The sequence below is a fragment of the Choloepus didactylus genome, chromosome 10 (genome assembly GCF_015220235.1).
Source record: "Choloepus didactylus isolate mChoDid1 chromosome 10, mChoDid1.pri, whole genome shotgun sequence".
NCBI classification, from domain to species: Eukaryota; Metazoa; Chordata; class Mammalia; order Pilosa; family Megalonychidae; genus Choloepus; species Choloepus didactylus.
In genome coordinates this window covers 120,476,509-120,503,078 of record NC_051316.1, presented here as the reverse complement: position 1 = coordinate 120,503,078, position 26,570 = coordinate 120,476,509, and the positions used below count along the sequence as shown (strand labels likewise).

The 26,570-nt window shown below is 35.4% G+C and overlaps 1 protein-coding gene across 1 annotated transcript in view; it reads left to right on the top strand.

Moving 5' to 3' along the window:
- Positions 1–26,570, top strand: part of SMC2 (structural maintenance of chromosomes 2) — a 54,005-nt gene that overhangs the window by 16,847 nt on the left and 10,588 nt on the right. Inside the window, exons 10-22 of the mRNA XM_037798020.1 lie at positions 3,033–3,266; positions 4,633–4,792; positions 5,251–5,365; positions 5,962–6,100; positions 6,465–6,584; positions 8,096–8,300; positions 10,386–10,521; positions 13,089–13,213; positions 14,576–14,769; positions 16,245–16,388; positions 20,255–20,449; positions 23,337–23,537; positions 25,514–25,630. Coding sequence (XP_037653948.1) covers positions 3,033–3,266; positions 4,633–4,792; positions 5,251–5,365; positions 5,962–6,100; positions 6,465–6,584; positions 8,096–8,300; positions 10,386–10,521; positions 13,089–13,213; positions 14,576–14,769; positions 16,245–16,388; positions 20,255–20,449; positions 23,337–23,537; positions 25,514–25,630 — 2,085 coding nt within the window. The remainder of the gene's footprint in view (positions 1–3,032; positions 3,267–4,632; positions 4,793–5,250; positions 5,366–5,961; positions 6,101–6,464; positions 6,585–8,095; positions 8,301–10,385; positions 10,522–13,088; positions 13,214–14,575; positions 14,770–16,244; positions 16,389–20,254; positions 20,450–23,336; positions 23,538–25,513; positions 25,631–26,570) is intronic.

Here is a 26,570-nt window from a genome sequence, read left to right as displayed (position 1 = left end):
TGCCCAAGTGCCTATGGTGTTGGAGAATCAAGGAGATCTGTGTAGCTGGTGAACACCAAGAGAGTAGAGTAGTAGGAACGCAGAGAGTTAAGAGGGTACAGACTCATGTAGAGTTTTGGAAGACGTGGAGGATGTTGACCTTTATTCTCAGTGACATGGGAAGCCACTGGCATTGGTTGAGCAGAGGAGTGACATTTCTTATGTTTTAACAAGACTTCTGGCTTTCGTTTTGAGGATAAATTAAGGGGTCAAGAGAAAAAGCAGGGAATCCAGGTAGTAGGTGGTATTCCAAGTGATAATCTTTGGATAAAGGCAGTAGAAAAATAGTGAGAAGTTGTAGAATTTTATGTGTATTTTAAGGGTAGCCCCAATAGAATAGGCTGACAAATTGGTTTTGGGTATTAGAGAAAGAAAGGAGTTAAGGTAACTCCAAGGTTTTTGTCTTTGATAGTTGGAAGTATGGAGTTGCCATTAGCTGAGATGGAGAAGGATAGGAAGAATAGGTTTGAGTAGGGGACATAAGAAATGCAGATTGAACATAATAGGCTTCAGGTCCCTGTTAAACATCTGAGTGGAGATGTTGACTAGGTAGTTGAATATACAAATATTTAATCCAGGCTAGAGATATAAATTTGGGTGCCATCAATGTATGGATGATACTTAAGTCTGTGCTACTAGATAAGATTACTAGGTGTGTGAGTGTGTATATAAGAAAGAAGTCTAAGGTTTGAGCCCTGGGGTACCTCAACATTTAGAGGTTAGGGGATATGAGGAAGAAGGAACAAGGAGATTGAGAAGGAGCAGTCAGGAGAGTATGAGGAAATGAGGACACTGAGGTGTCCTGGAGGTCACATGAAGACAGCATTTCAAGGAAAGGGGGCCGTGAGATCCTGACTATAGTGTATTCAATACAGAATGCATGAAGAGAAATTTAAGAGCAAGTAAAGAAAATTATTTTGGCAAGTTTTCTGCAAAAGGAAGGATAAATGAGGAACTAACTGGAGAGTGATATAGAATTAAGAGGTTGATTTCAAGATGGAATAAATAATAGTGTGATTGTATATTGGTGAGTAACTCAATAGAAAAGGCAACATTTGCGATTCATGAAAGAGATAGGAAAATTGCCAGAGCAAGGTCCCTCAGTAGGTGAGAGGGGTTAGCCTTCACAGGGGCCAGGAATATATGACATCCTTAGTCACACGAGTCAAGTATATAGTCTCCTATGCAGATAGGTGGGTAGATGCATGACAGTAGCTTTTGGAACTTCTCTTAAGGGTAATTATGAGCCTGCCCTGGTTTTGGTTCATTTTTCCTTAATGCTGCCAGATCCATAAGCTTCATACAGTGGTGCTGATTGTTCCTTCTTAGTCTCCTTTTCCAGATTCCCTTATTCTTCCTGATCTCTAAATAGTAGCATGCCCAGGGCTAACCTGGCTCAAGTCTACTTCTGTGTACATTCACTCCTTAAGTGATCTCATTCAGCCCTGTAGCTCTAAATGCCTTCTATATGTTGTTGCCTTCCCAATCCATAACTAGCCTCAGTTCCTTTCCTGAACTCTGGACTCATTTGTCCAACTACCTAATTAACCGTTCACCTGATGACTAACAAAAAGTCTAAAACTTAACATATCCATGTCACAGAAGCGATAAACGTTCTTCTCATAGCATCCTATACCAGGTGGCATGTGACTCCAATTCAACCCATTCATGACGCTGTTTATTTGGTCATCAATTAAGGTGGCATCTGCCAGCCTTCACCATGAAGTTATTCTTTTTCTTTTTGTAATTAATAAATATATTGTAGGTAGCGACTTTTGAAACCATGTGGCTCTCCTATTCCCCATTAAACTTCTAATTAATTAATTAATTAGTTTCTTTATGACTTTCTGTTTTTTATCCCACTGGGTTATAATCCATTCCCATTATTTATTTTGGTGCTCGAATTGTTCCTGATTTGGCCAATGGGTGTATCTTAAAGCTAAGACACATTGCTACTGTGCTTAAAATGCTTCAGTGAGTTTCAAAGTTCTATGTGTAATAAAACCCTTAGTCTTTACTATGATCTATAAGGCCTTCATAATGTGACTCCTGGTTCCTCTTAACATGTGCTCATTGTGCTCCAGCCACAGTTCCTCACTCAGTTGTGTTGCTCAGGGCTTGCCAGGGATACTGCCCTCCATTTCTTTTAGGCATCTGCTCAAATATCATCTCACCAAGGCCTCATCATTCTTCCCCATCTGTTTGCATATCTTTACCTTGCTTTATTTGCTTACTATCTGTCTTCCATCCTGGAATATAGGCTTCCTGAAGATAGGGTCTTCGTTTGTGTCCTTAATGTCCAACAGTACCTGGTATATAGTATGTACCTAATAGATATTTGATGAATCGTGAATAAATTAAGTGGGCCAGAATTTCTGGTCACGTTCATGCAAACAAGATAGCTGATTATTATTTGAGGTTTTTTTTTTGGTTTGTTTGTTTTCTCAGTGCTGGTATATTGTATAATTTCAGATATCTCATTAATATTTAAAAGATGTTAAGTATTAGTAATGCTATTCCCACAATTATTTAATGCTTTAATTTTATGGCCCTTAAATAGTTTACAAACTGTTTTTATGTACATGCACTTAATCATAAAATCTCTACTTTTATGCTTGGTTTAGGATGGCTAGTATTTCAGTTTTATAATTTTAGAAAACGACTTTAGTTTCTTCAAGTGGTTTGTTTAAGTCTGCACTTATTCATTAACTCATTATATCCTGTATTTGACTATAACAAATGGAATAAAACTATTTCTAGTGGGATAAGAAGCTCAATTCTTCCCCCAAACTGAAAGAAACTAAATTGAGAATGGGAATTCTGTATTTAAAGTTATGATCGTTAATTATTTTCCTTATTATCAAGCCCATTTCAAGTTGTTACACTTGATGACATAGAAATATATATATGAGTATGGATATTTGCCATAAAATATATAAAATAAAAATATGTAAAATATAATACTTTCCAATTTGAAATGCTTTTTCCTAAAGGACTCTAAAGCTTTAGCGGCAAAGGAAAAAGAGGTTAAAAAGATAACAGATGGACTGAATGCCCTTCAAGAAGTGAGCAATAAAGATGCTGAAGCTCTGGCTGCCGCACAGCAGCACTTCAATGCTGTTTCTGCTGGCCTGTCTAGTAGTGAAGATGGAACAGAAGCAACTCTTGCTGGTCAAATGATGGCCTGTAAAAATGACATAAGTAAAGCTCAGACAGAAGCCAAACAGGTAAAGATAGACATTAAGCACTATGTGATTGCACTTGTGTTGAAAAGCTCTTTCATGTCATGCTTTGGCAATTGCTCTAAAATGTTGAAAATAATCATTTCAAAGTCAAGGAACTAGCACCTAGTATAACTAAATTCAAATATGGTGATATGCTAAATGTTGATGTTAGTTTATCAAGATGCTGAAAGACATGAAATCCCTTCATAGGCTAATTGATTTTTTAAGTTCAATAAATGTTTTGTTCTGCAGCATTGTATGGTGTATTGGAGTGTAGTCAATTTACTCTCATCTTTTGGGCTGTTTTTATTTGCTTTTATTGACCTTGTAAAGTTGACGTCTTAACCTTCTATACCTATTTCTTAAAACCTGTTTCTGAAACTATAGCATCCTCCTAGGAAGTGTCTCTACCTTCTGTTGGTCCACCTTCCAGTCTTTGGTCTCCTTGCTCTGACTTCATGATCTTCAGTAGCTTCTGGGAATACATAATAATGGTCTTCAAATTTGTTTAGATAGTATTGCTAAAAATCCTGTGAACACAAGAGTTTTGCTGGCAGAAAAAATATGTATACTAATACACTTTTAGTCTTTATACATAAACATGTATGTTTGTGTATTAATCCTATTCAACTTTTTCTGTTAATGTTTGCTACCTTTTCATTCGGAGTCAAAGGTCACCGAAAATTTTAAGAAATCAGTAGTAGGAAAACTTGGAAGTCCTCTTAGATTTTCTGTTAACTTATTTTTCATGAGAACTGGGAAAAGTCTACCATTATTCAGTTTCAGAGGGAGGATACATGCATCTTGGTCTCAGATTACTAGTTCATAGTTTTTATGAAGCAGTACTCAATTATATAAACTTCATTTATTCTTATTTATTTAAATTTTAGATTCCTAGCATTTAAATTTTACTGTCAGTTCAGCTTCCCTTCCTATATAATCTCAATTGTCACTGCTCAATGCAGCTTCTCTTCTGTTGTTAGATAATACTCATAGAATATACAAATTCAAATATGCACACATAAGTGGAAAGGAAGGGAACTGGAGTTGTGATTTGTAGCTTTCCATTGTGTTATTTTAATCAGCTAATGACCATGGTTCTTTGATAGAATTTTTGAACTCTGTTAATATCATATTTTATAAATATTAAAATATGAACTTATATTGCCAATTACTTAATGATTTATTTTAAGATCATGTTATTTTATATTCTGAGTAGTTTTTTGAGGAGAAAATACTGGTAAATGATTGAACTGTTGAACTGTTAATCCAAGAGACCAAAGTTATTTTTCAACGGCCAGTCTGAATCTGGCCATTTAATTACTAGCACTATCTGCCTCTTACAGTCTGTTACATTTTCCTGTCACAGGCTCAGATGAAGTTGAAACATGCCCAACAAGAGTTAAAGACTAAACAAGCTGAAGTTAAGAAGATGGATAGTGGCTACAGGAAAGATCAAGAAGCTTTAGAGGCTGTGAAGAAACTTAAAGAAAAACTTGAAGCTGAAATGAAAAAGCTGAGTTACGAAGGTTTGTCTTTAAAGACATAATATGAAATCATGGGGATGTGGTGGTTTTTGATAGAAACTAACTGAAAGAAAGAAAATAAGCAAGTGGGAATAAATTTTACCCTATCAATGGTCATTAATATGAGTGCTTGTAACTATAGTAAAAAAATATCTAACTATAAAATAGCCCTTTGAATTTTTGAGAATGCAGTATGAAGAATTTCCTGTTTTAATCAATCTGAATTGCCACTGAAAAAACACACAGAAATGTCATTTGTAAATTTCTGCATTGGTAGTATTCAATCTGTATGTTGTCTCTTGGAATGAAAATTGGAAATAAAGTGTACTTGACATTTCGTAGAAATTTGAATGTTAAACATACTTTTATTTAATACTTCAGAAATTTATATTTTCCTTAGAACAGTAGAATATTTCAGTTTCTAAAACTTGGTTTCAATTTATTTATGATTTACTGTTCAGAAAACGAGGAGAGCCTGTTGGAAAAGCGTAAGCAGCTGTCACGTGATATCAGTAGATTGAAAGAAACATATGAAGCTCTCTTGGCCAGGTTTCCCAATCTTCGATTTGCATACAAGTAAGAAATTTAAACCATGCATATTAACATATTGATACCAAGGTATGTTTTTATATGTGGTAGAGGCAATCTGAAAAATTTGTTGGCGCTAAAGAAAAATATTCATGTAAAAACTATTGCAAGCTATTTTTCCTTAATTTGTATGTTTTGCTCAGATGTTTACCTAAATGTTGGCAGGAGAATTTCTTCTGAAATTTAGTAGCTACTGATGCCACTAATTTATAAGACCAAAATTAAGGGAAATTTAATTTCAATTCAAAGTTTCTTTAAACTATCGTTAATATCTACATTTATATTTGACAGTTTGTTTTGCAGATGAGCTTTTTTATGGAACATGTACAGTAACCATGTACATTGCAAAGATTAGAACATCAGTTTTTTGTTACATTGTAAACATAATCTATACTGAAAAATCTTGATTCATTTAAAAATAATAGTTGTCTATCTGGGATATTTTTAAATTTTTGTCTTGTAAAAACTATGTGAGTCTCCCTTCATTTCGGTTTCATGTGTTCTCAGAAAAAGCTCTTGACTAGTAAAGTATAATATTCTGCTCTCTTATCTAGGATTAATTTTTGTTGACTTTTCTATTTTAGGGATCCAGAGAAGAACTGGAATAGAAATTGTGTCAAAGGACTTGTGGCTTCTCTGATTAGTGTAAAAGATACTTCTGCCTCCACAGCTTTAGAATTGGTGGCTGGGGAACGACTGTACAATGTTGTAGTAGACACAGAGGTAAATTAATTTCAATGAAAGAAAACTTAAAAATGAACTGTTTAGCTTAACAAATGTGTTGTTATAAGAATCTGATTCTTTCTTAATGTGCTAAGCTTCTGCTGAGATTGCTTATCTTTATAGAATAAAACTCTGTCCAGTTAATGATTGTTTGATAACTTTTCCAGAGCAAGTTCCTGCTTACTCAGGAACCCAGAATACATATTATCCATCTTAAACTTTTTCTTGTTCAGTATAGTGGACACTAAATGTTCCTTTCATTATTGATTTGTAAATTAGCACTCTTTCCATTTGAACATTTCTGCCATCTTTAATAATGTTTTGTTTTATTTGTTTTTTTCTGACTACATAATGTTTTATTTAGGTCACTGGTAAAAAGCTACTAGAAAAGGGAGAATTGAAGCGTCGATATACTATAATTCCACTCAATAAAATTTCAGCCAGATGTATTGCTCCAGAAACTCTGAGGATTGCTCAGAATCTTGTAAGTCTTACTTACTTGTTTAATCTTTATCTTTTTTTTTTTTTTCTTAATTAAAGGACATTAATTAGACCTTTTGGGGGCATCCATCATATGCAGAACCACACAATTTTCAAATGTGTTACTATTTATGAGAAAGATAAAGATACAAAAAAACCAGGATTGGCTCTTGTGCAGTTAGATGGCAAGAGAATAGAAATCCTGGAAGACTAGACACTCCCTTTGACGCTTCAAAGTGTAGTATTAAATGTCTTTACACCTTAGGTCAAATCACGTTACTATCAGATGGTAGTATATGTCATATTTTTGATTTCTGGATAATTGTTAGAATTGAGCTTATAGATAATTATCCAGAATTCTTCAGTTTTTTCATGCCAGGCAGACTTAAACTGCCCGCATTGACAGCCATTATGGAAGCATCCATCAGTATTGGAGAGATACTTCTCTATCAGAGTTCTGCTAGATTGCTGTCCCACTATGGGCATATCTAGCCAGTGACTGGTCCACCCCGTGAGCTGCTGACTTGAAGCTAAAATAGTATGCCTTCTAGGAAGAAAACAGATGAGTACAAGGAAAAACATTTGAAAGGCTATTGAGGCTGTGTAATAGGGGTAAAAACATGAAACCAATCATAACATTCAGCAGAGACAGCAGTTTATTATCGAGCAGTCATTCCAAGAGCATGAGTTGAAAAGCAGTCCTATAAAACCTAGATATGCATTAGTAATTAACAACTGTCCACAAGAAGTATACTTATAACCTAAAATAGAAAAAGTGGATATAGAATGTCCTTGTGGAAATTGAGAAGCCTTAAATGAAAATGGTTTTAAAATGCAGTTACATTGATATGCATGCTGTAAGGAGTGGGAAGATGAATGTAGAGTAATTGAATGTTTTTTGTTGGTACTTCTTTACCTTGAAAATTTTCTTTTGGAGCTAGATGGCTCAGGAAGTTACTTCAGCCTTAGGAAAAGTCTCAGTGTTAGAAGTAAATTGGAATTCAAGCAACAGCAAAAGTACTTCTACTCAGGTTGCTTAGCCAGACCTATTTAGCAGCAATTCCTGCATCAAAGGACAATGCTGAACACATATTACCTATAGCTCCCTTTATTGTGATTTTTGCTGCTGGTGCTAAGCTTCATAACTGATGCTCTATTGCCCTGAGAAGGTGGGCAAAGGTAGACACTATAAACAAAAGAAGAGGCACTTGGCTCAAAGTGAAGGACTGAGGATTCTTTTATGACTCTTAAATAGTGTTTGTGTTTTTATTCCTGTAGCTTGCAAGTGGCTGCCCTAAATATTTTACTTAGCCATCAATCTTACAATGTTTAATCCTGTAATATTTTCTTTTTTATAACTAGTTTTACATAGCTTTTTTGAAACTTCAAAAAGATTTGTAGCGATAGGTAAGTATTACATAAAATTCTATGATAGCAGTTCTTACTGATATATAAAATAATGTTTGAAAGGAAGAAAGTATGTACTGTGGCATATTGGTTGTTTTTTTCCCACAGGTTGGCCCTAACAATGTTCATGTGGCTCTTTCCCTGGTTGGATACAAACCAGAACTGCAGAAAGCAATGGAATTTGTTTTTGGAACAACATTTGTTTGTGACAGTATGGATAATGCCAAAAAAGTAGCTTTTGATAAAAGGATAATGACTAGAACTGTAACTTTAGGAGGTGATGTATTTGATCCTCATGGGACATTGAGTGGAGGTAAGTTTTATATCATTTAGTCCTCCTCACAATTCTGTGTAGTAAAATAGGATGGGAACCTTTTTTTTTCTCTCTCTTTCTCGCTAATAGGAAATTGTGCGATTAGAATAATTTAGCCCAGAGTTTATTTCTAGTCTTCAGATAGAGCAAAGATAGAGGCCAAGTTTTGAGAATCACAGCCTGATTCTCTATCTAGGGGACTGTATTATATTTATGGTACTTAAAGACCAAGTAATTATTTCCAAAGTCTTAATGTAAATCTAAAGATTGAACTTAGCTTTTGAAATCCTACCATGTGACAGGCATTTAATATTGACCTCAATATTAGCCCTGAAGTAGCTGGTATCTAGTTATCAATCTGATAGCCTCCCTTTATTCATTTTAAGAATATCTATTCCTGTGTGTTAATTCTCTTACTTTTTGCCCTATCAGGATATTTTAGTCACTAGAAAATGGTATCTTTTTATTGAGTCAATTTTTAGCTTAACTACCCACTTTTCTTTCAGGAAACATTGACTTCTAATTTGTGTACATTCTACAGCTGCCCTCTGCTCCTGTCAAAAGTAAAACAAAAAATTAAATCTATCCTTGAGATGATGCCTAAAGAGGAATTCTTAGACAATGACCACATTCTCCTTTAATAATCACCACATTGAATTTCTAGATCAGTGTCAAATGATGATATAATAACTAACATTTAATAGTACTTATTATGTACCAGACAGTGGTATAAAATTATACTGTCCAATACAGTAGCCACAAGTCACATGTGAATCTTAACATTTAAATTTAAGTTAATTAAATAAAATTTTAAAATAATTTCCTCAGTTATACTAGGCCACATTTCAAGTGATCAGTCACCACAAATGGTTAATGGATAATTTGACAGTGTGGATATAGACTATTTCTATCATTGCACAAAATTCTATTGGGTACTGCTGTTCTTACGGCTTTAAAAAATCAATTCATTTAATTCTTATAATGACTCTATGATATAGGCATATTATGAGCCTGTCCAATATACAGTTGTGGAAACTAAGTTAGCGTTACTTAACTCGATAGTAAGTTGCAAAGCCTGGAATTTGGATTTGGTTTCAGAGTTAGTGCTCTTAACCAGTAAGCTATACTGCCTCTTGATCTATCGAGTGACTTGCTGTCTTTATAGGCCAAAAAAAACTTCAGCCAGTCAAATGAATTCCATGATCAATTATCCAGTTCCCTAGTATACAATAATAACTCTAGTATTTGGAATTCAAAGATAAGGAGAGATCAAATATTTTTAGATCTCTAAAACAGAAGAAACCTTTCAGATTTCACTAATTCGGATGTTCTTGCAGTTTCTATGTAAGGGATATAGTCCCATATCCTGTTAACAAAATGCTCATAATAGCGTTGCTATTTGACCTTGGCACTCTCCCATAGAATCTGTGTAGAGCTTTCTTGCCAACATAGTACCTCAGCCTATTACTGCCAGATGATTAGAGCTGCTTGTAAAATGAAAATTTACTCTGCTTTCTCCATTGTGTCAGAGCTTAGGCCAAATTATGATGTGATAACAAACAGCCCTCAAATCTCAATGACTTCTAACAAGTTTATTCCATAATTATGCTACATTAACTGTAGGTCTGTGTCACCTCTGCTGCATGTTGTTCTCACCCAGGGTCCCAGTTGAAGGTGAAGTTCCTAGGTTGAACATGCTTTTCTCAGGGCAAAAGTAGAGCAAATGATGAGCCACATGCTGCCTTTTAAAGCTTATATTCAGAAAAGGTATGATTCACATTTCACTGGCCAGAGGAAGTCAGATGGCCAAGCCTGTTGTCACTGGGGAAGAAAATGGGCCTGGGAGGGATGGGCTCAGCAGGCAGGATAGTTTGAATAATCTTATCACATCTACTAAGGAGTGTTTCTTATTAATTTTGTATTTCCTAAGGTTGAGGTGACAGAATGAATTCTTTAGCTTCATAAGCTCACTGTAAAAGATTTACTGTGAATCATTTCATATAATTTTCTTAAAAAAATGTTTTTATTGTTTGCTATTATATGATAACTTAATGTTTAAGGCCTGTTTCAACTTGCCTCTGACAGGTGCTCGATCCCAGGCAGCTTCTATTTTAACCAAGTTTCAAGAACTCAGAGATGTTCAAGATGAGCTAAAAATCAAGGAGAAGGAGCTACAGGCTCTAGAAGAGGAATTAGCCAGTATTAAAAATACTGCTGAAAAGTAAGACTTGGATTAAACTATATTATTTTTTTGTTGGAGATTTGCATGGTAGAAAATGAAAGACAATTTACTTTTAAGAAATGTAACTTCCAATTTTGTACTATATCCTTGGTTTCATTTAAATTTGTAGGTGAATTAGGACTTGATAACTGCCAGTTATTGATTCATTTTATCTAATTATAAAAGTAATATCTGTTATAAGCAATTAGAGAACTCTTAAGCAGCAGGAAGAAAAAAAAATCAGCCAAATATCTCCATCCCCATGCTGAGATAAACTGTTAACATTCTGCTGGGATTAGTGGGAAACACTCTTAGATACTCTGGGGGCCATCTTTGTACCAAGGAGTGGGGTAGGGGAGAGGCCAGCCAGGGCACCAGAAAATTCTACCACTTTTAAGTGACCTTTTTCTTGATTGACGTTTGTCCTGCTACTGCAATCCTTTAGCTATTTTCTGGAGCTTTGAGAAAGATGTTTCTGCCAGTTTTTTTGCTGGTTGTTCAAAGGCTCTGTTGGGGAACAGAGGCTTGAAGCATCTCTCTGCCATCTTCATTAGAGTGGGGCTTCTGGTGTTTCCTTAAAATGTTATTTCTGTGTGAGTGTAGATATAGGTATATATATAAGCGCCTTCCAGCATTTCTTCTGTTTGCGTATAATATAGGTAGATCATATTTTTGTTTTTTCAATATAGTTATCAAGCTACTTAATTCACCTTTTCCACTCAAAATTATTCACAAAATGTTTATTGAGTGCCTCCTATGTGCAAGGACTCTTCTAGGAACTGGGGATATATTACTAAATCAAACAGGTAAATCTTTGTTTTCATCTAGTTTTCCTGCAGTTGGGGAAACAGACAATTAAAAAAAGGTAAATTGGTAAAACATAGGTTATGTTGTAGTTCCAAGAAGAAAACAGTAAAACAGATAAGGAGCTGTGAATTGTCCATGGTGAAGAGATATTGAAGTTTTAGATTGGGTGGCCAGGGAAGGCCTCACTGAGAATGCTGAGTAAACACCTGAGAAAGAGGTTAATGAACCAGCCATTTGGTTATATGGGAGAAGAGTTTTCACTTGCTTTAAAAATTTCAGAAAATGCTACAACTTACAAAGTACATCATTTGAAAGTTTAATTATTTAAAACTTTCTATACTTATTTAGGTATGTTAATTTTGAATAGATGTTCATTTTTTTCACTCCTACTGAAGATGGCAAATGTGAGCTGAGGTAAAACTAAAATCAAACATTTTATTCAAAATTCACAATACTGAATACATTTTTTAAAATCTAAATAAACATTCAAATGACTTTTTTTTTTTGGTAAGTCTGTAGCATTTATAGTTCTTAAGTTATGAAAGCTTAAAACAGCACCAAGACTTTTGGGATACTATACATGGAGAGGAGATTTTTCATAATCAAAGTGGCTATTCCAAGATATAAATTGCATCAAAATGCCCACTTTGAAATATATACTTGTAAAGTCTGCATTTTACCTTCATTAACATGATTAAATTAATCATTGAATAGACTTTTTCTGTGAGAGAAGAAAGTAAAATTTTTCTACAATATGTGGAATTCTGGCAAGGTGGTGAGTTTGTGGTCATATTTGGCCTAAAGTTGTTAATTTTGTTCAACAGTGTTGGACCATTTGTTCTGCAGAGTTGTCTTGTGGACTAGTCATGACACTGAGGAAAGGAAATAAATTTTATAAAATATAGGTGGTTTTTTTCATAGATCATCTCAGGAAAGAAAGCTTTTATCTTTCATCACGGTTTCTACACTCCAAATTTTTAAATGACTTTGAAGAATGATTTATTGTTATTGTCTTTTAAATTGCTGTCAAGTGCAGTTTCAGGCAAGAAAACTCAAAGGAGTATTTATATTTTCTAAGATGATTCCTTCTTTCCTCAAACCTCATGAATGTCTAGTGACAAGATACCTAGTGAATTTATATTAACTTGAGATTTTACTGCTGCTGAATTCGCTAAATATCTTCCCCCCAAAATGACTTTAAGCAGCCAGATCTTGGGTAGAGTTATAAGGTTTGCAAGAAGGTAAATTTGGAAATGATTTAAGTTCAATACCGTTACTACTTAAACTTTCAGTCTTGTAACAAAAAAGAGGGAACATTATTTTTTTAACATTAGAAAAATAGGGATTGATAAAGAGATTGCTAGATTTTTGGAATTTTGTGTAATTGTTATATATTATTAACCTGTTTTTGTGGTGAGTAGCTGTTGTAGAGTTCTTTTTGGTAAGGATCTACAGGAGGGATTATTTTTAGGAAACCTATTTATTCAAAATTAATTTTACTATTTTCTAAATTAAGGCTATTTCTGTAAATATTTATAATGGATCTTGGTCATTTAGAGTTGTTTAACTTCAGTGACCAAATTAGACTTGAATTTAATTGATGTCTCAGAAACTTGACTTGAGAGTCATCATAACAATAATTGTAATTGGTGACAGCTTCTCTTATATTTATTGTTAGTTTATTTTAGGTATTTGAATGCATGTCTTAAACACTAGGGAAATTAGAGTGATTTCTCATAAACTTCTCTTTTTCAAAAAAGGTATCGCCAATTAAAGCAGCAGTGGGAGATGAAAACTGAGGAGGCGGATTTGTTGCAAACCAAACTCCAGCAAAGCTCATACCACAAGCAACAAGAAGAATTAGATGGCCTTAAACAAATCATTGGTGAGATAAAAGCATTCTGTGCTTAACCTCTGTTTCTACCAATATCCTTTACTTAGTTTATGTATTTAGAAAATGCTGTGTTATCTTTCAGACACATGTGGGAGTTTCTTTGCAGTATATCTAAGTATGGGATTTCTAGGTGTTGGATATGCTTATCTTCATCTTTATTATATATTGCTAAAGTTCTATTTGTATCACTATCCACTTCCACCACTTGCAGTGAAAGTTCTTATTTCTCCAAATCCTTTTATTTTCAGTCTCTAAAGATTCACCAATTTGATGTGAACGATATTGTGTTAGTATTGTTAATCTGCAATTCCCTGTTTGCTGTGAAGGTTGCCATCTTTTTTATTTTATGTCCATTTTCCCTTTAGGTTTCCTACTTTTGTGAATTTTTTATTCATTTCTTTTGCCCATTTTCCTGTTGGGCTGCTTGTATGTTTTTCCCATTCTCATATTCAAGAGCTATTATCTCTTCTAGATTATGTGCTTTGCAGATACCCTTTTTTGGCATTTGTACTTGTCTTTTAATTTTGTTTATGGTATTTTGAATATACAGCAGTATTTAATGTAGTTGGAGTTATAGCCGTCCCTCCCCTGATTTTAAAAAGCTGCCTCACTCTGTTAAATCAGAATTTAATTGCCTATGGTAGTTTTTATTTGTGCCCTTTCTTAGAACAGTATCTGTATACCTACTACCCCTCTAATATTTTATAATGGAAAGCAGTGTAGGAAATTGTGAACACATAGTTTCCAGGGTTATTTTTGCACAGAAACAGGGTATGACCCTTGTGACAGTCACGTGTCCATTCAATCTTGCTTTTTCATTTTTTCTTTCACAAATTTGTAGACAGTATTTTTCCTATGCTTCATCCTAGTTATGTTCTCACACTACGACATGTTCTCCTTTAATAATAGATTACTTGAAAAGAACACACAGTAAGCTTATGTGTGAAATTAGTTGTAAGCATTATTGCAATCAAAATAAAGGGAAAATAGTACAGTTATACCCTCAGTTCTAGTTAGAAGAAGCTTGCAAGTTTTTTAAGATGTGTAATCTTTTTAATAAGTTACTTCAAAACCATTTTGAAAGTAGAGACTTCATAAAGTTTATGTTAATCAAGCTCTTATGGTTAGAAATCATTTCTTTGCAGACCTTTAGGTAATTCAGGTATGCCTCTTAGAGAGGATCTATGTTTAACATACCATTTCTAGAAAAAGGTCAGAACAGTTTTTTTTTTTTTTTAACTCTAGCATCCAACTTTCCAGACTATTTCTTCTATTAAAAGTAGAGCTTATAAACTATTGACTATAACAGTGAGAGGATCCCATTTAGCCACATTTGCCTACTTTATTATGCAGAGGAAAGTGAGGAAACCTTAAAAAACACCAAAGAAATTCAAAAAAAAGCAGAAGAAAAATATGAAGTATTGGAGAATAAAATGAAAAATGCAGAAGCTGAAAGAGAGAGAGAACTGAAAGATGCTCAGAAAAAACTGGATTGTGCCAAAACAAAGGCAGATGCTTCCAGCAAGAAAATGAAAGAAAAACAACAGGTAATAATCTTTTTGAAATTGAGCCAATGTTTTAAAGTCAACCGAGAGCTGAAGGTAGTAGAGCATCTCTGGTTAACCTTATTCATCAGTATTCATCGCTATCTCCAAAAGCAAAGTGTGCTTCTTTAGGAAATAAATCAAGCATTTTACAAGACAAATAAATATACTCTTCTGTGAAAACTGTATAGTTTAGTGTAGCATAATTATAAGTATGGGTTTCATTGGCTTGCTGATTTTAAAGAAGAGCACATTTTCTTTTGGTAAATGCTTCATTCCGGAGTTAACCAAAGTTTATATCATATGATGGAGCTAAGTCATACCAGAGGTTCGTTCAGTGAACATCTAGACGAATTTGTGCTGTGGGAGATTGGGTTAAGACAAAGAATATTATATTTACAAAGTACTGTTTACATGTTGTTCGGTTTACTAATGCTGCCATCTTGCCAAACACCAGAAATGGATTGGCTTTTATAAAGGGGGTTTATTTGGTTACAAAGTTACACTGTTAAGGCCATTAAGTGCCCAAGGTAAGGCATCATCTATAGGGTACCTTCGCTGAAGAAAGGCCATTGGCATCCAGAAAACCTCTAATAGCTGGAAGGGCACATGGCTGTCATATGCTTGCTCCCAGGTTGTGTTTCAGATTGGCATTCTCCAAAATGTCAGTGTCACCTTTTCAACAGCTATCTTCAGAATATCTGTCTCAGCTGCAGGTGGGAGCGCCTTCTGTCTGAGCTGTTATGGGGCTGCAGTAAACTAATCAAGACCCATGCTTAATGGGCAGGCCACACCTCCATGGAAATAATCTAAATCAACAGTATTACCCACAATTGGGTGGGTCACATCTCCATGGAAACAACCCAATCCAAAGATTCCAACCTAATCAACACTAATATGTCTGCCCCTACAAGACTGCATCAAAGAACATGGCGTTTTGGGGGTACATAACACATCCAAACCAGCACACGTGTAGACTGGAGGCATATTATATCTTTTGGATAGTGCCACAGGTGGAATTTTTGTGTTTCCAACGGCTTTGTTTTTAATCCCACTTTTAAACAATTTCATTCAAATCTTCAAAATAATCTTTTAAAAAACCACCTTATGATTTTGTCATTAAAGACACTTAACTTTTTGCACATTGAATAATTATGTTTTTAAAAAGAAGCTTTACTTCTACTGATTCATCTGTTATGTAGAATTTTATATGTTTTTTTCCTATAGGAATAAAAGGATAAAGAAGATAGTTTAAGCAAAGTGATTTGAACCCATGAAAACTGCATATACGTTTGATGTCACTATTTTAGTATGTTAAAATAAGCTTCCTTTCCTCCCTTTTTCTGGGGAAGCAGCTTAACGTGTATTTTGATAGTTGAGTAATAAGTAGTTGTGAGTCTTATCTGCCTGAGAATCTATGTATTATTTTTGAGTAGTCTAAAACCTGAGTGACTATCCAGATACTGTGTTTATTATAGGAAGTTGAAGCTATCACTTTGGAACTGGAAGAGCTCAAGAGAGAGCAAGCATCCTATAAACAACAGCTTGAAGCTATAAATGAGGCTATCAAATCCTATGAAGGTCAGATTGAAGTAATGGCAGCTGAGGTGGCTAAAAATAAGGTAAGATTTACTTATCAAATTGGAGAAATTATAAATGCTAATCTATTTACAAAATGATGGCTTGTGTAAGATGTTTGACTTTAGTGTTCTCTATCTCTTTATTTTTTCTGTGATGAAAGAATATTGTCAGAAAGAGTCCTGAAATATTACTAATTGTTTTAGTCTGGGTCTACTTAGGAGACAAAAACCACCTAGTGGTTTTTATAGGGAAAGTTTAATATAAACAGCTATTAACTAAATTAGAAGTTTGTAATAATGATGGACTCTAAAGGTTACAGAAATGGCAGCAGATCCAGGGAACAGCCGTTATCCTAGGGCTGAGGCAGTGCTCCCAAGGAAGCAACATACCTGGAAGAGATCCCCACCCCATCAACAGGACCGAGATGCTGACCTAGTTGGAGAAGGCATAACTGGGGCACTCTGGTGGTAAAATTTGCTGGAGTGACAGGGAAAGCCGTCCACAGCAAAGTATCACACAGGCGACAACTTCTGGGAAGCAGCTTCTGGAGGTGCTAGTGGAAACTGCCCACAGGGAGGTGCTGGAACTCAGAATTCCTGCGAGGGCCCCTGTAGGGGTGCCAGGGAACACGGGCATGCTACTAGATGCTGGGTGGAAGAAGCCTGCCCTCAAGAAAAGCACACTGAAATCAAAGAGTAAAGTCCCTTCTTCCTACAGTGTCCCTCCAGTGTCCTTTACTGAGAATACCTAATGTACCAGCTAGCAAGGGAGAAATGTTTTACGATCAAGAGCAGGAAAATGAAGGGTGGAACTGGGGCTGAGAGGCAGTGGGTTGATAACTGACACTAGTATTTACTACCAGTTATCCTGGTGAAAAGAGAAATAGGAAAATATTGCAGATCTAGGTTACAGGTTAGGAATCAGAGTGAAAGTTTATTGACCTCTGAAGGTAATGTGGAAATAAAGAATAATGACTTGACCATTTACTCAAAATTACTCCTTCAACATAAACTTAAAAATGAAATTCCATTGTGTATAGAATTGAACAAAATGATATGAGATTTCTGAACAATTGTCTTAAACTTTAGTTTCAAATATTATGAAGATATTTTATTCCCTGAAAATTTTAATGTTATAGTTTGTCTTAGAGATTGTCCTTCATGAATATTAGATAGCCTCTTGTCCCTTTTTGTGTTTTTGACCTTGAATTGTTTTCATATTATTTTCACTCCTACTTTGCTTTTGTGATAAACCTTTCATTTTTTAAGTTTTTTGTCATTTTGTGATACTGTTTTTATAAGTATTATATAGCATTGATTTTCTTTTACTTAAATGTATATATATTTTATAGGGAATTCCTTATGTTTAATTTAATTGTAGTAAAAAGTGGTTTGCCTTGCTTATGTCATCTAGTTCTGCATTTTCTGTTTGTGTTTGTTTTTCCCTTGAGATGATTTTTTTTATCCTTCTAGGATGTAGTGTTTTGCAAAGTTCTCTTCCTCTTGATTCTTTTCTTGGTTACATTCAAATTTTTTGTTTTTAATATGTTATATCAATAGCAGAATCAGAATTTTTAACTATCCTTCTCAGAAGATAAGCAGTCAAAGTGCTTCTCAAGTTTATTTTACTGATTACATTCCCTGCAGTTTCTGTTCAGCTCCTTTTTGCGTCCAAAGTGGATTTTAGTTTTATTAGTTTTTTAAAGATATTTTTAGTTTCCTTATGATTTATTTTTTTAATAATCCCTCAATTCTGTTTCCTCCATATTTTTTACTCTCTTCCATGGCCGTCATGTTGTTGTGGAATTAAAAAATATATCCTGTTTCTAAAGAGAAATGTGAAAATATAAGCTATTCCTTCCTTGATGTAAGCAAACATAAAATCAAGATGTACATTTTCTAAAAGAGAGTATTGTTTCTATTATTGGAAAACTAAAATGGATCACTTAGTATTTGAAGGTTTGTTCAGGCTCTACATTCTCCTTGTTGATGGGAGTAGATAAGGGCAAACCTAGGGAGCTAAGAAAAGAAACTGCACGTTAAGTAATTAGTGGAGGCAAACAAGACAAACTTTATTATAGCTCTCCTATGTTATCTTTTCCTACCATTGTAAAAATATTAAGACAATCACATCTGCAATGTAATCTTTAATCTTCTTCATAGACATGTTTTTGTTAGATACACTGAGTTAATGAACCATGATTCTTATTTTTTCCCTTGGTTAATGTCACCAGATTATTTTTCACATCCTTTTTTTTGTCTTTGAAGTTTTCAAAAACTTTTTTAGATAAATGCTGTGATTTATCTTCCTTCTGCAAAAGACCCCTGCAGACATAAATTAAACATTATAAAGAAATTAAAACACTTTTGGCACATTCAAAACCTAAACATAATGTGAAATATGGTTTATTTGCTTGAAATTTTCTTGTTTCCTGATGAGCATGCCTAAATTTTCCTAAAATTGTACTGGTGCCTAAGATGATTTATGGGGACCTATTTTCCTCACAGTCTTTAGCAGTGTGTTCTACTTCTTTGTTTTCCCTAACCTGAATATAAATTGAGCTAGGTTGCTCAGTTTTTAAAGATTTGTACAGGTTCTTGACCATATCTTTACCAGAAGGACTTCAAAATATGTGATGAAGCAAAGGGGTTTGGGGGAGGATGGTGGTAGTCAAAATCCCAGTTTTAATTACATTTTGGAGGGTAAATATCAGCACCTTGGTGCGGTCGCATTTGACTTGTCTAGCGGGGGGAGTGGCGGCCGGTTGCTAAATCCTAGGCTCTCAGGATTGCTCGGAGGGTACCGGCGGCGGGGGCTCTTTCCCGGAGGCGAGGGCGAGGCGGGGGACTTGGCCAGGTCCCCGGCGGAGGCGTGCAAGTATGGAGGGCGGCGAGAAAGGAACAGGCGGGACACGGTTCTTTTAGGGTGAAGAAACTAAGAGAGAGCGTTTATTAGGGGAGAGTACAAGCTTATATCAGGCGGTTTAGAGGGCGGGGTAGCTGTAGGGGTTAAAGGCTTGGATTGGTTCTGAGAGGACGCGGAAGCTGTTTGTCGCGGGCAGGAGTTGCTCTGGCAACGGTGCATGCGCACTGGCGGTGGGGGGAGTTGCACTGGCAACGGGGAGTGTCCGGGCAAGATAAGGGGGTGGGGAAAAGGCGGTTCCCTCCGGCAAGCCTCCCCTAAGTGGTGTTTTGGGTGAGGAAATGGGGCCTGCCTCCGGCCTCACTTTCCCAGGCCTGGGGGGCTGTGGAGGGCGCTGTCACCCGTGCCCACCACCCTCCCCAGGGGCGGATCCGGTCCCCTGGCCCAGGCCCGCCAAGTTGAAGCACGTAATCATTGTCCCGCACCTTGGCACAGGGGAGTAGTGAACTTCAGAGCAGGAATTTATTTCTTTGTGTCACAAATTCTCTGCTTTGGCCCCCTGTGCTAGAACCAAACCCCGTGACCTCCCATCATTGTAACTGGAAAGGTCCAAATACTTTTTATCTGCAGAAATAAAAAGGAACAAAACTCAGCCTCCCTTACCTCTACCTGTGATCCTTGCCCTTCCTGGGTAAATGTCATTTGGAGTCTTTCAGACTATTTATTTGTTAACTACCCAGAAATGCCCACAGGTCAGCTTCCTGTCCCCCCTCCTCTCTCCCCAGTTGGTCCTGTATACTGTATCCAGCAAATTCTGTTGTTTCCAGCATGGACACCACACCCCAGCCCTTTTTTTTTAGTGGCAATATAAATTTTCTCATATTTGTGAATTCCTTAGTCATTTTAAAGAGGAGGTATAGAGAGTTAATTTACCATCTGCTTGTAATCACATTGCAATCTTGTCCAGAAGTCTGTCAACGTGTCTTTAAGTAGACAAAAACATCCACATGTTTATCTTACATTTATCTTTGATTATTTATTTCAGGAGTCAGTAAATAAAGCTCAAGAAGAGGTGACCAAGCAAAAAGAAGTGATAACAGCCCAGGATGGTGTAATTAAAGCAAAATATGCAGAAGTGGCAAAACATAAGGAGCAAAACAATGACTCTCAGCTTAAAATTAAGGAATTAGACCACAACATCAGCAAACATAAACGGGAAGCTGAGGATGCTGCTGCAAAGGCATGTTCACATTTGTTCATTTTTACTTTTAATAAAATCAAATTTTTGTTTCTAGGTTCTTGAAATATTCCAGTAAACTGCTGTTTAATGAAGAACTCAGTATAAATGGCAGAACTACTGCCTGCCATAATTTGGAGTATAGAAATGGCTTACTACTGTGTTACCTGTTTCTTAGCAATGCTTTTTTTCAGAAAATGGCACAAATGTTTTAAATTATGTTGCAGACATTTGTTCCCACCTACAATTTGTATTTACCAGATATTTAGTAGTCTCCCAGGGGAATGACCTTTTTATCTCCAGATATTCATAGAACTAATAATTCATAGAAGTAATTGCTAGTATGTTATTAGTAATAGAAATATATGTTCTTTACCTTAAATTAAATTTAAAGAAAAATATACATACAGGTAATTTCCATAAAAAAAGGACTTTTGACTTCTGGATGTCCTTATGAGGTCACTACAGTTTCATCTGAAATCTGATGTTTTGCCAGGCAGTTAACTTTCTGAGGTTATCTCATTGTCTTTAGGTCACCCTTAAAATGTCTTCCTTTAATGTATGACAGTGCCGTTTCTTAAGTATTTTAGAGAAAAGACATGCTTTTGCGGAAATCCATTTCTTTGTTGAGAGGTAGCACCCAAGTGGTCTTAGTAATTTATCTATCATGTTTTCTTATTGGCCTGTAACACTTTGGTGCATTCTGTAAAAATTCAATTTTATTGAGATATATTCACAAACCATATAGTCATCTACAGTGTACAATCAGTTGTTCACAGTACCATTATATAGTTGTGCATTTATCACCACAATCAATTTTTGAACATTTTTTTACCACAAAAAAAAAAGAATAAGAATAAAAATTAAAGTAAAAAACGAACAGCCAAAACGTCTTAATATTCCACCCCTATCCCTCCCTATTCCCTATTACTCATTTACTTTTTGTCTCATTTTTCTACTCATCTGTCCCTACACTGGGTAAAAGGAGTGGGAGCCACAATGTTTTCACAATCACAGTCACACAGTGTAAGCTATATAATTATACAGTCTCTTCAAGAATCAAGGCTACTGGGTTTCAGTTCAACCGTTTCAGGTATTCTAGCTATTCCAATACACAAAAAACTAAAAAGGGTTATCTGTATAATGCATAATAACCTCCAGAATGACCTCTCAACTTTATTTGAACTCTCTCAGCCACTGAGACTTAATTTTGTTTCTTTTCTCTTCCCCCTCTTGGTCCAAGAAGGCTTTCTCAATCCTACGATGCCAGGGCCAAGATCATCCCTGCAGGTCATGTCCCACATTGCTAGGGATATTTATGCACCTGGGAGTCATGTCCCATGTTGAGAGGAGGGCAGTGAGTTTACCTACAGAGTTGGCTTGGGGAGAGAGGACACATCTGAGGGTGACTCTTAGGCACAATTTAAGTAGGCTTAGCCTCCCTTTGCAGTAACAAACGTCATAGGGGCAAGCCCCAAGATTGAGGGCTCGGCCTTCTAAACTGGTAGTCCCTGATAGTTGTGAGAATAACAGTAATTTCCCAGGTGGGTGTGTTTAATGTGTCCACATTCTGCCCCCCACCCTCCAGTCCCTCAAGGAGGTTTGCAAATACATTTTTATTTTCTGCCCAAATTACTCTGGGATGTATCAGAGCTTCATCCTAACCTGTACAAACTTGTGCATTTTTAATGCCCAGGATCATTTTTTTAGCATTCTAAAAGTATGAGATTAAACTTAAAAAAAAGAAATTATCAAAAACATACAAAATAGTCTTGCCATCTTCTGAAAGTGCCATGGATGCCAATTGGGTTCTTTTCTTGGTTTATAAACAGTATTTTTATGGCCACATCATATATCCCACTTTATTTTATTACTATTGATTTCCCATTAGCCCAGTGCTAGTTTACTCATTGAGATGTTACCAGTGCCAATAGCACTGCTAACAGTTTTTCTATCATTGGAAAGGCAAGTATTGGTGATTGATAGGGGAATTTATTTACGAATTAACAGGGTAAAAAGAGGGATTTGCGAGTGGAACTGCATCAATGATTGTTTGAAATAGTTTATCAAATACTTGTTGCATATGTGCTAGTACTAGATACTGTGTTAGTGCTGGAAATAAGGATGAGCGACACAGATTGCCTTCATAGAGCTTACAGATTGGTGGAAAAGATCGATTATAAGTAGATAAATAGATGACCATTTAACTTTCGGGTCTAGAGGTGAGACCATACCCATGGAATAAGGGTCAACCAACTGACAAGAATTGGTGCTAACAGTCAAAATGAACTTTAACAATTCTATTAGAGTTTTAAGTCTTCTTTAAGTACTATAATTTGACATTTTTAATCAGTTACCTGAAGAAATATTACCCTGTGCTTTGTCAAAATGGGGTGGGGATGGAGTCAGTGTTTAGGGCAGTTTTCTCTTTAGATTCTAATTCCAAGGGAGAGAATTATTAGTTGTTAGTCAGAATTAAACTTCTATCATTTACCAGCTTTATGATTTAGGTAATTCCTGTAAGAATATTTAACTTTTCACAGGTTTTTCTTAAGCAATAGATTGAATTTGTTAAAATCAGGAGCCTTGTCTGACTTGTGTTTACTTCTAATGGAGATATTTTGCTTACACTTTGTAGAAATTTCTCTGTAAGTTGTTTTCTCTTCTAATGTTAAAGGAATAGGAAGATCTTTTTCCATACAATCTCTTATTGATTGAGCCTGTGCTCCAGGTAGAAGTACATACCTGTAAACAATGAATTTCACTTTTAAAAATGATTCATTGTTAGGTTTTCCCCCAAGTATTTGATTTAAAATTAGTAAATATTTAAGATACTGGCTTATAAATGTAGGTTTGTAGGCAATCATAGATCCTGCTGTTATGTGTCTAGGTATCCAAAATGTTGAAAGATTATGACTGGATCAGTGCAGAGAAGCACCTCTTCGGCCAACCTAACAGTGCTTATGATTTCAAAACTAACAATCCAAAAGAAGCTGGTCAGAGACTTCAGAAGTTGCAAGAAATGAAGGAGAAACTGGGAAGGAATGTCAATATGAGAGCTATGAATGTACTGACAGAAGCTGAGGAGCGGGTAAGCCAACTTCCTGTTAATAACTTGTTACTTTAGAATGAGTGACTTCTTTGTGACCTCTGAGACAATTGATAGTCAACCTTTTGCTTGAGGTCCTTGGTACCTGCTTTTCTTTCTTTTTTCCTTTTCATCATTTCTTTCTTTTCTTTTTCTTTTTTTTTTCCCACATCATCAATTATTTGGATATTCTGTTGTACCTTGAATGACTTTTCCACTGGCTTTTGCCCTTTGCCATAAATATGTTCTATTCTTTTCTTATTCTTGCTGTCAATAAAAAACAAGGTTATTTTTTGACTTATTAACTCTTCACATTTCTGCTATTTCACTTGTCCTCGAAAGGCCTTGAAAAATAGTGTATACTCCTATTCTCTTCACCAATCACTCTGTAACTGCTGTCTTCCTTTTGACTCTAGTGTATATTAGAACTGTTGTATAAATAATGGCTAAAACTATTTTATGAGTAACTACTTCTTTCCTAATCCATAAAACTGCAGCATTGTCTCACTTAAAATGCTGTCAGTTTCTCAATAATGTTATCTATCTCCCTTACCATGACAAAACCCTTATAGTATGGGAAGGAAATTTTAATATTATCTGTATGGTGAATGGGGGAAGCCAAATGCACTAGAAAAACCCAGACGGGAAAACAATACCTACCCTTGGGGGCCCATAGGAAATTGTAGTCTTGGTAAATTTACATTATACCCCTTGCCTTCTTCAATTCTGCAATATTCTCTTTGAATTTGCATATTAAATTTAGATTTAATGAGAGATCTGCAAAATTTATATACTTATGAATTCAATTACTTTTAAGAAATTGTGTCATATGGGTTTTTCTAAACTGTCATTGACGTTAGTATCTACAAAGACTATGTTATTAGATACCAAACAGGCTAATAATGCAGATATTGTATCTGTCTGGTTTTCATTTCTACATTAAAGCTTTGTAATATATGGCATATGTGTGGAAGGAAATCGTGGTCTGAATTTAGCCAGATAACATCATGAAACTCGTTTGCTACTTGTTGACTCTTATTAGTAATATTAATGGAGTCTTATCTTCTTCCATCTTCTTGCCAGAGAGGAAGGATTTATTGATCAGCAGGTACCCTTTTGTTTAGTTTGTTATTGTTGTGCTTTATGTCTGTCCACATAATAAACTGAATAGAGTTACACAGAGTATAAGATAAAAAAAGTAGAGAAGAGGTTTGGGGTGGTTGGCCATAAAAGAGGGACAGCAAGGAAGAGAGCAGGTCTGGTTGGAGTTCTTAAAGGAGAATGTGAAGCCTTCTTGTGAGACTTGAGGGGAGATGGGTTAAGAGGATTTTCAGAATATTCTGCTGCTATTCCCTCCATGGCTTCCCTCAATTTTTTTTTTCAGTTAATTTCCACATTGAATAGAAGGTCATTCTGAAGAGGTAATGTCTGAGCGGAGACTTGCGTGATAAGTCACAAATTATGTCAAAAATAGAGGAAGAGCATTTGGGAAGAGAGAAAAATGCACATGGCCATAAGGCAACAGAGAGCTTATGTTCAAGGAACTGAAAAAAGACCATAAGGCCTGGGAGGAGTCCGAGACAATGAAATCAGAGAGATAAATAAGGACCAAATTATGTGGGACCTTATCATGGTGAAGAATTAAAATTTTATTCATGTGTCATTGCTAAGACTGACCTAAAGAAGAGAGCATGCAGGGCTACTTTTATTTGGGTTTGCATGATGCATTTTCCTTTTGCTTTGGCTGCTAGGGAGATAAGGGAGTATTAGTGGAGTCAGAATATTTCAAGGGCTTGTCTTATAAATTCTCAGTTATAGTAATGAGATCTACCACTTACAAATGGATGATATATTTCCTTTTTGGTAATTAGGAGGATATGTATCATATAAAATTAATGAAGCCTCTTTATTCCTGAATGAATTACACAGTATAAAGAAAATTTCGTTTTCCGAATTAAGTATGCTTTTTATCTTACTAGTATAATGACTTGATGAAGAAGAAGAGAATTGTTGAAAACGACAAATCTAAAATCCTTGCAACTATAGAAGATCTTGACCAGAAGAAAAACCAAGCCCTAAATATTGCTTGGCAAAAGGTATTTGAACCCCAAAATATTACCATGTTTTCTGCATGAAGCAAGGGTAAAGAATATCGTCCATGGGTGCGGAATTTGTCATGGCTAATTTGTGTTTGCATGAAGTACATGCTCACACCTTAGTTAAAACTACATAGACTTTTAGATGCATTTTGTCCTTTTGGAGTTGATGATTACTAGATTTGCAAAGGTAAGTTTTGTACCAATCCATCCTGTTCTCTGGTCTACTTCTCTGTTCCCAAGTTATATTAAATTCTTAACTTCTTAGCTTTCTCCATTTTTTACTCTTTCCTTTTCACCAGATTTGTGTTGGTTTTCAAGGGAACACTATTTGTCCTCTTTCCATCCAGTGACACCGTAGGCTCTTACATTTGATAGAAACCTTAGATGCTGTCCAATATCAATCTCTGCTTGAAACGAGAAGCATTCAGAGTTTCACATTGGGGAGGCTCTAATTGGAAAAACTAGCCTAAGGACCCATTCAGTTCCTTCGTCCTCAGATTTCTCCTGTCAAGACACAGAGGCAAAATATTAGTTCTAAGACCATTTCTATAGCAAGGTCAGTGTAGTCCTTACTACTTACAAATTATTAATTGCACTTTAGAATTCATTACACATTATGACATTCTACAGATCTTTAGCAAATCATGGTAGATTAATATTAGCTAACATTTATTAAGCAGTTACTTAATTATTTTATAAGAATTATCTTAAAATAATTCCATGACATTGGTAGTTAAGTTATTATCCCCAGTTTATAGATGAGGAAAGAAAATCTTAGAAGATGAATTTTTTTTATTTTTTGATAAAGTTAATTTAGAAAAAAAGAAAGATGAAATAGACTAAGATCATGTAGCTAAAAGGTAGAAGAAATGGAATTCTCTTTTTTTTGCTACCTTAGAACCAAAGTTAAATTTGCCTGTTGTTCATAGTTACTGTG